The 14407-nt window shown below is 35.2% G+C and overlaps 2 protein-coding genes across 10 annotated transcripts in view; one reads left to right on the top strand and one right to left on the bottom strand.

Moving 5' to 3' along the window:
* Positions 1 to 9949, top strand: part of LOC127833866 (E3 ubiquitin-protein ligase RFWD3-like) — a 44801-nt gene extending 34852 nt beyond the window's left edge. For all 4 annotated transcript variants that reach the window (XM_052359371.1, XM_052359381.1, XM_052359358.1 and 1 more), the window contains 3 exons: positions 513 to 716; positions 4344 to 4719; positions 7133 to 9949. In XM_052359371.1, the coding sequence (XP_052215331.1) occupies positions 513 to 716; positions 4344 to 4719; positions 7133 to 7282 (730 nt within the window). In that variant the 3' untranslated portion in view covers positions 7283 to 9949. The remainder of the gene's footprint in view (positions 1 to 512; positions 717 to 4343; positions 4720 to 7132) is intronic.
* Positions 9950 to 13039: 3090 nt separating this feature from the next.
* Positions 13040 to 14407, bottom strand: part of LOC127833888 (xylosyl- and glucuronyltransferase LARGE2s-like) — a 39087-nt gene continuing 37719 nt past the window's right edge. For all 6 annotated transcript variants that reach the window (XM_052359392.1, XM_052359402.1, XM_052359411.1 and 3 more), the window contains one exon: positions 13040 to 13910. In XM_052359392.1, coding sequence (XP_052215352.1) covers positions 13823 to 13910 — 88 coding nt within the window. In that variant the 3' untranslated portion in view covers positions 13040 to 13822. The remainder of the gene's footprint in view (positions 13911 to 14407) is intronic.

Here is a 14407-nt window from a genome sequence, read left to right as displayed (position 1 = left end):
GGTTAAATCCCTTTAAGCTTATGATTTTATTTTGAAAGCATTAAGTGAGTGTGTTGTTTCTGTGTGAGATCTATTGTACTTATGAATTCAATTGATAGCCGTAGTAGGCTTGCTATCTCATAGTTTTAATTATTATTTTGTACATTTTGTTATTTTAGTTCATTCATTTTATTTATTCAGATTTTACAATGAAATGATTATCTTGTTATTTCCCTAAAAAGATTTACTTAAAGCAACACCATGTCAGGCTGGCCCAATATAAACTGTGATTTCATGGGCACCCAGGGCTGAGCTAATATTATAGCTGATTTCACAGGTATGACACCCCCATGCAGGGCAGATCTAATATTTTTGCTGATCCACAGGTATGACACAACCATGCAGGGCAGTTCTATTATTTTTGCTGATCCACAGGTATGACACCCTCATGCAGGGCAGTTCTAATATTTTTGCTGATCCACGGGTATGACACCCCCATGCAGGGCAGTTCTAATATTTTTGCTGATCCACAGGTATGACACCCCCATGCCTGGCTGGAGCTGCACTTGGAACATTCAAGACAGGAACTACTTTTATGTGGGGCTGCAGAATGGCCTTGTCCTGGAGTACGACGTACGCAACACGGAGGCTCATGTGAGAGAAATGAATGCTGAGGGGAGTCGCTCACCTGTCGTGTCTCTCAAGTTCATGCCCAGTGATGTCAACGCTGATTTTAGGTAGTGTGTTCTAAAATTTTAGTTTGTTTTTGTTGGAAACAGATTGTTAGTGATTGTACTGTTGATATTTTGGAATTGAACGTTTGTTGTTATTTCTTCTACGCATTTTTTTACGCGTTATAATCAGAGTTTTTTTTTGGCCCGATTTTATAGCCGAAATTCGGCTATGTTCCCAATCCCAAAAAGTATACTTTTTTCCCAAAATGTGGCAAAAAATTCCCAATTTACTCCCCCCCCCCCCCCCCCCCCCCCCAAAAAAAAAATTTTTTTTTTTTTTTTTTTTTTTTTAAAGAAGTGTCTTATGTGTATTTTATCTCAATTGTAATTCAATTACATCTAACAAAGAATTATATGATTTTGTTCTTTTAAATGTGAATGATTATAAAGAGTTATATCAAATTTAGTATTTCCCTAATCAGTTGACTTTTTGTTTGAAATAAAAAGGCTAATGAATTTATTATCCCAATATCATGAAAATGCCGATAAAATTCCCAATTCCAAAGCCATGGGCTATCTTCCCAAAAAGTGGGGAAAAAACCTGATAATAGAATGAAACCCGTCTAAATAAAACTGCTTAAAAACAAACTATTTGTAAAAACTAGCAGCTACATGGGAACATATTTCATGCAGAATTGTGGTCCTTCTTGCCAGTTCTTTCTTTATCATATATATGGTCCCAAATGTCGTGTTTCCAACTCCTCTTTACCTAGTGGTTGAATCTCGCTTTCAAAGTTGAAGGACTTTGTTGAAGACGGTAAAGAAAGAAACAGTGAATGTGAACAGTTTCGGCTGAATAATAACCCTTAGTAATTTTGTCTATTGTATACTGTAGAATAAAATATGGATTTGTTTGTGGCTATAACACATAATATGATAAATTATTTATTATTGTAGGGGCATTAGTGTTTGTGCCACAATTCTAGTTTAAAAATTCTTTATAAACCAAGGCCTTTAGTTACCAAAAACTAAATACTTTTATTGGATATAAACCAAACCAAACAGCATTCTTTGACAAGAGTGAAAAAGCGATATGTCAGAAGTTTGAACCCAAACACAGTAGATCTAATCACTCTCTTGATAAGAGTCAAGAGTATTGTTGTGCCATGAGCAGGTCAGTGCATATAGCAAATATAAACACGTAAAAGAGATACTTGGGTGTGTGTTTTTGCTGTGTGCTAACAAAATTACAAACAGTTACATTTTATGCTCCCCCAAAAATTTTTTTGGGGGGGGGCATATAGTCGCCGAAGCACGTCTGTCCGTCCATGCGTCCGTCCGTGCACAATTTTTGTCTGGACAATTTATCAGCAATTAATGACCGAAATTCAATGAAACTTTATGGGAAACTTCACTACCAAGAGGAGATGTGCATATTAGCCGGTTCTGGTTGGATGATTGTTCACAGAGTTATGGCTCTTTGAAATTTTCCATTAACTGTACATATAGTGCAATTCTTGTCCGGGCTATTTCTCAGCAACTAATGACCGGAATTCAATGGAACTTTATGGGAAGCTTCACTACCAAAAGGAGATGTGCATATTATCAGCCAGTTCTGGTCGGATGATTTTTCACAGAGTTATGGCCCTTTGAAATTTTCTATTAACTGTACATATAGTGCAATTCTTGTCCTGGCTATTTCTCAGCAACTAATGACTGGAATTCAATGAAACTTTATTGGAAGCTTTACTACCAAGAGGAGATGTGCATATTATCAGCCGGTTCTGGTTGGATGATTTTTCACAGAGTTATGGCCCTTTGAAATTTTCCATTGTACATGTAGTGCAATTCAAGTCCGAGCTATTTCTCAGCAACTTATTATGGGAATTCAATTAAACTTTATGGGAAGCTTCACTACCAAGAGGAGATGTGCATATTATCAGCCGGTTCTGGTCGGATGATTTTTCACAGAGTTATGGCCCTTTGAAATTTTCTATTAACTGTACATATAGTGCAATTCTTGTCCGGGCTATTTCTCCCCAACTACTGACTGGAATACAATGAAGCTTTATGGGAAGCTTAACTACCTTGAGGAGATGCACATGTTATTTGTGGGTTCTGGTAAGTTGATTTATTTAGAGAGTTATAGCCCTTTGAAATTTTTAAGTTGCTAAACCATCCATCGTATTATTTTGTCCAAAGTTATGCCCCTCAAGACGTTTCCTTTTATCTGAATATATAGTGCAATATTGTGACAAAAAAAAATTTGGGGAGCATCACCAGTCTCCAACAGTTTCTTGTTTGTCAAAGACGTTGTACATGATGACGTCATTTGACGTTTAAAAATATTTTCTTTGTTATTTAAATTGTGCAGTCAAAAGACATAAAAATGTAGTTAACATATAATTTCCAATGTTTTGATTAAGGCATTATGCCGAAAAGTCAATTAAAGGAGTATAATCAGAGAGTTATAATTATTTAATAATGATGTTACTATATCTGAGATAAAATACAAAATTTCAACATAAAACGTCATGGGTGTTAAGAGATCAATCAGGATCATTGCAATCCATGAAAACATTTACCCTTTCTTTTTTTAGGATTATACTGTATATAGAGTGATCTGCACTCATCCATAAACACATTTTAATGGGCTGCAAATATCATTTAACGAATTTGCTTGTTAACATTGTAATATGTGCACATTATTCATTTTATTTACCAAATAATAATAAAAATATAAACAATAATACAAGTGTTTACTACAACATGTAGTTGTCTTCTTGCCTAAAGAATGAACATGGAAAATTGGCTGTTCATTTTGAAAAAATATGGCATTTTTGCAAGACCTTGATTAGCTGAACGTCTCAGAAAACAGAATGGGCTCTGGCCTGACACTGGTTTAGGAATTTTTCATTTTATTATCATCTGAGAATGTTAGATTAAATTGATTGAATCACCTATTGCAAGAGATAGTCTTGTTGAGATCTTTATGGTAATGATGTTTAGAGTAACAAGTCCAGGAAAGAAATGTCCTTTTATAATCTATGTCAAATTTGTGTGATATTTTGTGCAGATTTCATGTTCTTTATGATTATAGCTTTTTTATTAAATGCATAGCAAAGTGATTGAAATTCAAAATTTCCAAGAGGTCTTTTTGAAACGTGCTTTGTGATAGCTGATTTTTGTTATTGTTTTTTGGAGCATTTAAAAAATTAAGGCATAAAGAATGTCCATGAAATGAAAACAGCCTTTATAAGCACACATCTGTGAATGTAACGAAGTTAACAACGTATAAAACTGTTCGACACTTTCCTTTTTGTTAAGTTTCCAATAGTTCTTTGATTGTAAATTACTAACTGACTCCAGTTGGCATGGTTTCAGCTTAAATTGAGAATTTCTAAGAACATCTTTTGAAAATTGCACTAATCGCACTCAGAGCCAATGTGGCAATGGCTATGTGCAAACAGCATAAAACCAGAATAGCCTGCGAGTAACTCGCAGTCTGTTCAGGTTTTATGCTGTTTGCTGCTCATCAGTATCTAAGGCTAGGAGATGAAGCCATAAAAACTTGAATCTAGTAAGAAAGATCTTTAATTATATTTAACTTTCTATGGGACCACACATCTATCAAAATACATATCTACGAGGTAAAGGGTTAAACCTGCTCAGCCTCTTGATCACTTCCAGACAAGGTGGCCTGCTCATCGGTCAGCTGGAGAAAGTCTCGTTCTTTGAATGGCTGCCCAACCAGCAGCAGCGCCTACACATGCTGCCACTAGAGGGCTCCCTAACGAGCCTCTATGTGGAAGAGTGCACCCGACACATCGTCGCCAGCTACCGACCAACATCCAAACACCCCACAGTGCGTCATATCCTGGGTGAAATGGTGTGCCAGAATATCAGTGCCAGTCCCACAGTCATTGATAATGTGTGCACGTGTCAGACGGTACATACGTTCCACGGTGGGCGGACCCACACGCTGTTGTCCCGGTCAATTGTCATGCAACATCCAGGGGACAGGCAGAGACTGCTGGTGTGTGCGGGTGATGAAACCAGTAACAGTGTAAGTCTGGAAGGGCTTTCTATGTTTTATTTGAGCAGATTGCTGAACAAAAATCTTTCCTTCCTTGTCAAACACTTGATTACTCTGTCACAACTGTAATTATTAATAAATTATATGCATTAAGTAATTTCTAAGGGACTGGAAAAAAAGAGAGTATAATTGTTGCAGGTTTGAATGAATTGGGTAGCATCCAATTAGGTTCTTATCAGCCTAAATACTCACAATACACAATCAACTATCTGTTAATTAATTGAAAAAAAACAACAACTGTTCAGTGCTTTAGTCTGATGTGTTATTTAATGAGGTATAAATCTTAACCACTTTCAAAAAATAAATAAATGATATTTTTACTTTCATAGTTGACAAACAGCATGTAATGAAAACTCCTTGCATCTACTAAACTTTCATCATATATTTAAATACATGTACTTCGCTTCCAAATATATTTAAAAAAGTAAAATGTGGAGTGTGTAATTTTATTTTGTTATTGTGTGTGTGTCATTGAACCATTTATGCAATTGTAAGTACTGACTTGTACCCACATTTTATTTGTTTACCATTTTCAGATTTTACCAAGTGTCAATACTTCTTTAGGCCAAATTTCACGTTTCGGTAAATTGACAAAATTAAAGAAAAGTTTCAGATTAGAAAATGTTTGTTGTAGTTCTGATATTTGTGAGGAAACAGTAATTACTGAACATTTACCATGCTCTAAAATATCAATTATTTGCATCTTTTGACGATTTTAAAATCTGAAAATCATGAAGCGTTGCAACGCAAAACAATTGAATAATTTGGAGAGTTTTGTTGTTGTCGTTATATTTTGTGATACTGCAAAAATTGCTTAAATATAATATAAATTCATCACTCATTGTATGAGCGCGGATGGCCGAGTTTAAACGATAGACTTCTACTCCAGATGTCAGTGGTTCGAGCCCAGTTGCGGGTTACTTTTTTATGTCCCCCACTAAAGTAGTGGGGGACATATTGTTTTTGCCCTGTCTGTTGGTTGGTCTGTCTGTCTGTTTGCGCCAACTTTAACATTTTGCAACAACTTTTTCTATATTGAAGATAGCAACTTCATATTTGGCATGCATGTGTATCTCATAAAGCTGCACATTTCGAGTGTTGAAAGGTCAAGGTTAAGGTCATCCTGCAAGGTCAGAGGTCAAATATATGTGGCCAAAATCGCTCATTTTATGAATACTTTTGCAATATTGAAGATAGCAACTTGATATTTGGCATGCATGTGTATCTCATGGAGCTGCACATTTTGAGTGGTGAAAGGTCAAGGTCATCCTTCAAGGTCAGAGGTCAAATATATGTGGCCCAAATCGCTTATTTTATGAATACTTTTGCGATATTGAAGATAGCAACTTGATATTTGGCATGCAGGTGTATCTCATGGAGCTGCACATTTTGAGTGGTGAAAGGTCAAGGTCATTCTTCAAGGTCAGAGGTCAAATATATGTGGCCCAAATCGCTTATTTTATGAATACTTTTGCGATATTGAAGATAGCAACTTGATATTTGGCATGCATGTGTATCTCATGGAGCTGCATATTTTGAGTGGTGAAAGGTCAAGGTCATCCTTCAAGGTCAAATATATGGGTCAAAATTGCGCATGTAATGTCACTTCTGCAATATTGAAGCTAGCAATTTTATATTTGAAATGCGTGTGTATCTCAACGAGCTGCACATTTCGAGTGGTGAAGGGTCAAGGTCAAGGTCACCCTACAAGGTCAAACATCATATAGGGGGACATTGTGTTTCACAAACACATCTTGTTTTTTTTAATTTTATTATTGTTTTTAACTGGAGGTTTTTAGATCGAATGTTTGCATTTATCAATATAGAGCATTTAATGACAAACTTCAATACATGCCAAAATCTGTGAAAAGGCCCCTTTAAGAATACATTATGTATATTAGGTGTCAATGATACAGGTTCACATCTTGGAAAATGGCATGAATGCATGTTTGTAAAAAGTGGTCCCACATTATCCTATGCAGTTCTCTAATCAGGAAAGAGACTTTTTGCGTAGACTGTAATATTGATAACCCTTTCAGTGCGGGAACCAGATTTTGAAGGCCTTTGCAAACAGTTTGGATCCAGATGAGACGCCACAGAACGTGGCGTCTCATCAGGATCCAAACTGTTTGCTATTCTGATAGTATTCTTTTTAAAAAAATCGAAGAAAATGATTATTTTAGAAATTCAGCAGACAACATTTTAGCAGACGACAAATTTCCCAGCATGCAAAGGGTTAAGAAGAGACTTTTTACAGAAAATTCACTGAAAGCGGAGTGTCATCCCTGATAAGCAAACTGCACAGGATACTGTGGGATGACTCTATGAGCACATGCATTAAGCCCCTTTTCTCCAGACTGCAGCTTGTTTATATATGCTGCAGGTGCACGTCTGGGATAGTGCAACAGGTCAGCTGACCCAGCGTCTCATGACAGGGGGGGTCACTGTGGACCTGTGCACCTTCAACATCAACAACACCACCTACCTGGCGGCCCTCAATGATAAAGTATGCAAGATCTACAAGTGGACATGAACTTGAGTTTCACCATTGTTATTACCAGTCATGCAGATGAGCGAGACATGCTGTTGGTATTGATACAGATGAGTGAATCATACAATGATGACATATGCAAGGTGTTCAAGTGGACATGACCTTTAGTTGTGCCATTGGTATTGATACAGATGAGTGAATCATACAGCTGCTAATAATGACATATGCAAGGTCTTTAAGGCTGGTTACAAGTAATTCATTGCATACATATACATTACCTCTCTGCCTGGATTTTGGGATGTGATTTCAGTTCAGCCTAGTCATCTAGTATCAACAATTTTTTGCAATGTGCCCATTGTGTTCATATACATGTCCACAGAAGTATTTCATTATATTGCTCAGACATGAGATCCCCATTCCAGCTGGACTAGATATTATTCAAGTTCAGCTGCGAACTCGTCAAGTGTAATTGGCTCTTACAAGCTTAAGTTATGCAATTGGTGTGATGTTAGCTGATTATTGACTAGATGATCATAGTGCACAGTTGTTTACGAGGACTTGATCCATTTACCGCATAGTCCTTAAAGCGGGTATATACGATTTTTTATATGTGTTTAATTGTAATATATTGAAAAAATATGTTACAATAACACAAAATAGGCAAGAAAAATTATACATTTAATAAAGCCGAATTTCATAAAATGCAGCAAAGACAAATTAGCGCCCCGAGCCGATAGTGACGTACATATTTTCCTACAATAACCGAAGCATTTGTCTTTGTATTATAAACCGTTAAACTACGAGGGGTGTTCCAGAAGTTCGTGGATTTTCGCTATAACTTATTAGTTTGATGGTAAAAGTCAATGAAATTTACATATTATACAAACCAATTATCACGGACTTTATATATAAGCTAAAAATGCATGAATTCCATAAAGCGCGTTTGAAACGCTTTGCCATAGAGACCTCAGTAACGACATGCGGCGCACGCGTGTATTTTATTATAAGTATGAGCGTTACCCGAATTTAAATTTAGTTTAAATGTCGTTGATAAACAGAATTTACGGCAAATTTCACGTTACAGCGCATAAGTCCTCCTTACAGCCCGGATTTGGCCCCTATGGACTTCCGCGTCTTCCCGGAAGTTAAATCACAGTTGCGCGGTATTCGCTTTGCAAGTAAACAGGAACTTACAGTAGCAGCAAAGCGAATCGTGTCGTCTTTTGACGCTGACTGGTATAGAGACACTTTTGACAAGTGGATTTCCCGACACATATAGTGCATTCGCGTTGGAGGGGATTATATGGAAAAGATTTGACAGTTGTTAACTTCATAAAGTCATTGACGTTGAACAGAAACGTTACATGTGCGTTGGTGTGCGCATTGTGCACATGTTTAAATCTCTGATATATATTTATTGTTTTATGTATTTCCATGATATTTGGAGAGTATATTTGGAAAGGACGAAATATTCTTAACATGCTTTGTGTTTGTCCATTTATGTAACCAAATGAAAGTTATAGCGAAATTCCACGAACTTCTGGAACACCCCTCGTAAGTTTAGATGCACGTCGTACATGTATGGTATACATGCTGGCGAATTCAGCTGTACAGCCGTTTTCAATTTCAGAATTAAATATCTGGCTTATTTCGCATTTTTCGACACATGTTCTTCTTAACTTTTATTTTAATTTATATTGAAATATATATATAATAAGTTTTTTACACAGTTTATATAAATTCATAAATATTTGACAAAATCGTATATACCCGCTTTAAGTGGAAGTGACTTCTAGAAATCGTTATTTGTGCTGAAAGAGATATTTATAATTGTCCTGTCTCCACTTTATAAACACAAAAACCTCCATTCTTGGATCTTAAAATGAAAATTATTCAGAGTGTTAAGGATTTTGATTTGTGCTTAGCGTTCTTATACAAAAGTGAATTTTACAGCAATCAACAGTGGACTCGGCACAACCAACTTTTGGCAAAATTTCTAGAAATCGGCCCAGTCTGTCTATGTTGAGAAATGTTTCAATTGCAAGTATATGCTCTTGGAAATGCTGGACAATGAGAATTAATTGCTATGCTCAAAGCCATTTATGTCATTGTACATTGTGTTCATTAATGTATGTTGCATTTAGAAGTGAATAGATTTAAGTCTTCACAGACTATAACTGATTGTTGCTATTAAAATGAGCAGTCTTGTGCATAAATTAGCGTTTTATGCCATATACGACCAGTGTGGTCAGGAGTTACCCTTTTAAATATATGAGTCACGTTCTGAGAAACTGGGCTTAATGCATGTGCATAAAATGTCATCCCAGATTAGCCTGTGCAGTCTGCACAGGCTAATCAGGGACAACGCTTTCTGCTTTAACTTGATTTTGGGTAAGGAGGGACTTCAATGAAACTTAAAATTCCATAAAAGCGGAAAGTGTTGTCCCTGATTAGCCTGTTCAGACTGCACAGGCTAATCTGGGTCGACACTTTACGAACAAGCATTAAGCCCAGTTTTCTCAGAACATGACTCATAAGGTCATGCAAGTGTGCTGGCTAGTCTAAAGATGCGCTGACAACACATGGCACAAAACCCTTTTTGCATGACATGACTAAAATAGTGTTAATTATTTCCAGTGAATTCATGAATAATTTTTTTCTTATTATTAATGAAGTAATATTATCTCAAATTAAAACATAAACAAGAAATGTGTTTTTATTGCTTAGTCAGTTATTAATTGCCTCCAGTTTTTTCAATGTCTTGAGCATCATGATTGAATAAAAACAAATCTTGATAATTTAATCACTGATATTGAAGTTTCTCAGACATGTAAAACATGTGTAATATTTTTTTTTTTGCTTTTTAACTTAAGATGGCATCAGTATTTGACATGCGTTTCAGAAGCAATATTTTGTTAACAAGCAAGCATCGGTCAGTTTAAAATCATTTACTTTGGTCATGTGTTTAATTTTGTATGGAACCTCTAATTATATATTAAGGAAATTTTCCTCTAAAATTTTTCCATTGCTATGCAAGTGGTTCTTATCCACCAGTTTTTCATTCAGCCAACTTACTGTAGTCTGTGTTGATTGTTTACCTTAATGAATACTACTTTAATGCATTTTGATTGCATTTTATTTCCAGATTCTGCCATTTGTTCTAAATATTATTGGCATGTTTCTCAATGCATGTGTGTTCACATTTACATAATTCCTTTATCTATAACATTTGACTGGTTAAAATGAAACTTGGATAAAATGTTAAAAGATATTATAGACATTGTAACAAATGAGCTCATGCCGGGTTAAAGTCTAATTTAAGGTTAAAGAAATGAGCCTTCTTTGTTGCAGCTTCTTCATATCTCCTATACCCTTTGAAGGATTTTTATGAATCTTGAAAGGTTTAGTTCATTAAGAACTATGATACAGCAAGTCACACTTTCCCAATGTCTAAGTCATTCTTTCTAATGGTTGAAAGTTGAAGCCTTGTTGAGACCATTGAGACAATGTGAGAAGCAAAGGTCTGACTTCATGGTAAATAGTTTAACGTTCATTGTTTTAGTATCTGCTTCATGTCTGCTTTACCTTTTTAAGGCTTTTTATATAATATTACTTCTGAATACAAACTCAACTGCATTTAGCATCAGTTTATTATTTATTTTTTTTATAAAAATATAATGTTCAACAATCTAGCAAGTGTTTTATAATACTAGTAAATATATCACAACACTGATCATTAGCTCATCTATTTTTTGAAAAAAAATTATGAGCTATTGTCATCACCTTGGCGTCGGCGTTGGCGTTGGCGTTGGCGTTGGCGTCGGCGTCCGGTTAAGTTTTGCGTTTAGGTCCACTTTTCTCAGAAAGTATCAATGCTATTGCATTCAAACTTGGTACACTTACTTACTATCATGAGGGGACTAGGCAGGCAAAGTTAGATAACTCTGGCGTGCATTTTGACAGAATTATGTGCCCTTTTTGTACTTAAAAAATTGCAAATTTTGGTTAAGTTTTGCGTTTAGTTCCACTTTTCTCAGTAAGTATCAATGCTATTGCATTCAAACTTGGTACACTTACTTACTATCATGAGGGGACTGGGCAGGCAAAGTTAGATAACTCTGGCATGCATTTTGACAGAATTATGTGCCCTTTTTATACTTAGAAAATTGACAATTTTGGTTAAGTTTTGTGTTTAGGTCCATTTTATTCCTTAAGCATCAAAGCTATTGCTTTCATACTTGCAACACTTACTAACTATCATAAGGGGACTGTGCAGGCAAAGTAATGTAACTCTGACTGGCATTTTGACAGAATTATGTGCCCTTTTTATACTTAGAAAATTGAAAATTTGATTAAGTTTTGTGTTTAGGTCCACTTTATTCCTACAGTATCAAAGCTATTGCTTTCATACTTGCAAGATTTATGAACTATCATAAGGGGACGGTGCAGGCAAAGTTATGTAACTCTGACTGGCATTTGGACGGAATTATGGGCCCTTTATACTTAGAAAATTGAAAATTTGGTTAAGATTTATGTTTTGGTCACTTTACCCCTAAAGTATCATAGATATTGCTTTCATACTTGGAACACTCACAAACTATCATAAGGGTACAGTAAAAGGACAAGTTGCATAACTCTGGTTGTCATTGTTACGGAATTATGGCCCTTTTTTGACTTAGTAACTTTTAATATATGGTTAAATTTTGTGTTTCGATCCACTCGAAGTATCAAGGCTATTGCTTTCAAACTTCAAATACTTACATGCTATCATGAGGTTACTGTACCTGGCAACTTGAATTTTACTTTGACCTTTGAATGACCTTGACTCTCAAGGTCAAATTATTAAATTTTGCTAAAATTGCCATAACTTCTTTATTTATGATTAGATTTGATTGATACTTTGATGAAACTACTCTTACCTGACATACCACAATAGACTTCACCCAAACCATCCCCCGTGCCCTCCCCCCCCTCCCCCCCCCCCTCCCCCCCCCCCCCCCTAATTTTTTTTTTTTTTTTTTTTTTTTTTATAAGATCATCTCACAAATGACCACCACACCCTCACACTATACCCCCACCCCACCCCCCCCCCACCCCCCCCCCCCCAAATTTTTTTTTTGATTTTTTTTTTTTTTTTTTTTTTTTTTTTTTTTTAAGATCATCTCACAAATTATCACCAACACCCTCACACTATACCCCCCCCCCCCCGATTTTTTTTTTTTTTTTTTTTTTTTTTTCGCTTTTTTGGAAGATAATGTAATAAATGTCCACAACCCCCACACTATACACCCCTCTTCACTCCACTCCTCCCTCCTTTGTGATTGAAAATGAGAGTCCCTTCACCTTTAAAAAGAAAATAGATGAGCGGTCTGCACCCGCAAGGCGGTGCTCTTGTTTTAATATTAACAAGAACATCAATTATAAGATGTACCTTGGTCTAGCACACAACAGACAGAAATTGTGAATATAAATACATTGTATAGGTAGTTTTGGTCAATAATTTGAAGTTGATTCAGTAACAGGCCAAACTTACAACAATTCTTTATCGTTGTGCATGCTTATTTAACCAACGCAATGTCTAACAAATTTCATATGTAACTTTATAACTCGCATATAACCCGTACCAGTCATGTATATGTGACATACAAACATAAATACTAACCATTGAGATCCCTTAAAACTGATGGCAAAAGCACTCCATGTCCAGATCTTGAAGAGCAAACAGATGTGCAATCAAAGTTGGTCAAAGCCTTGATGGGTAGAAAATCATAAACAACACAGCAAAACAACCATTATAGCAGATGTTCATAACTTATATTTTTCATCAAAATTTTCACCCATTAAATAATACAAAAATTTATTAAGTATCATAGCATTAGGTAAACAAATGAAACACTTTATTCCCTTTATTCTAAGCAATTCCATGTGCCAATTGAAGACAACTTTTACACAATACAACTGTGTTTCACTGACACTGTTGCCCTCAATTTGTTTGGACAGACAAATGCACTAAATGATATACATTGCACAAATGACAAAGGGCCATATTTTAGCATCAACTGGTAAAAGCCAAAAATAAACTGCAATGATTATTTCCTCCAATCTTGAGACTTTTACTGAGTTATGTGAGTAAAATATTGTTTAAGCTGTTATCTATTAATTTAAAATGACCTGTAAATAATTATAAATCACACATTTCAAATGTATACTTTATTTCATTGGTAAGAAAATGGTTGCCTAATCAAGTTAATAGCTTATTCTTGACAAAGAGTCATTAATGCTTAGCTTTATAGAAAGTGTACCCACAAACAATGTCTTATATAGTTGTATTACAAATATGTCCATCCAGTATGTATGTTTCAATATGCTTTAACATGGTATGACATTTATATAATCTTGTACTTAAATACTTAAACAAAACTGAAGTGAAAAAACAATGGGTATACTTTAAACATCTGTGGTATATTGCAAAACATTATTGAAATACTTTCAGAATTTACCACAGGCAAAGCAACTGTCTAATAAAGCTGTTTTAATGGTTACGTACATGAATGGAAAAGTTAATATTCTTAATTTCTATGACTATTCTACAGATAAATATTTAAGAGCCTTTATTCCATATTTCTGTGACAAGTCTCGTTGAAATTCCTGCTTTAATCTGGATAGACACCTGAAATGAAAGACCACCACCCAATAAGGTATTTTTTCATGTAGTTGATTCTACAGCTATTCACCCCATGTTTCAGATTAAAGGACTCCTTGTAAGTTTCTGACATAGAGATGTACGCTTAGTACATGTAAAAAAAGAGCTAAACAACGAGGTTCTTGAGTTGGTTAAATGATATGATTGCAATACTGGAGAAAAAGGAACTAAATAAACAGAAAACATCCAAAAAACATTGACTGCTTTAGCAGTTAAGTAATCATATTTCAGCATCAGATAACAAGGAAGACTGCACATCAATTTTGTATTCATTATACATGCATTTTACCTGTGCATAATATATGGTTGACAAATTAGATGTTCCATTATTTGAAATTAATAGATCAAATATTTGTAAGACACTGAAAACATAAATAACCGTCAAGAGGCAAAATAATAAACTTTTTGAACCTTCACATGCCATATAAATATGTTCCATTATTAATATAAGTTATTATATAGTC

The sequence above is a fragment of the Dreissena polymorpha genome, chromosome 1 (assembly GCF_020536995.1).
Source record: "Dreissena polymorpha isolate Duluth1 chromosome 1, UMN_Dpol_1.0, whole genome shotgun sequence".
Taxonomy (NCBI): Eukaryota; Metazoa; Mollusca; class Bivalvia; order Myida; family Dreissenidae; genus Dreissena; species Dreissena polymorpha.
This window is presented reverse-complemented; position numbering and strand designations above follow the sequence as displayed.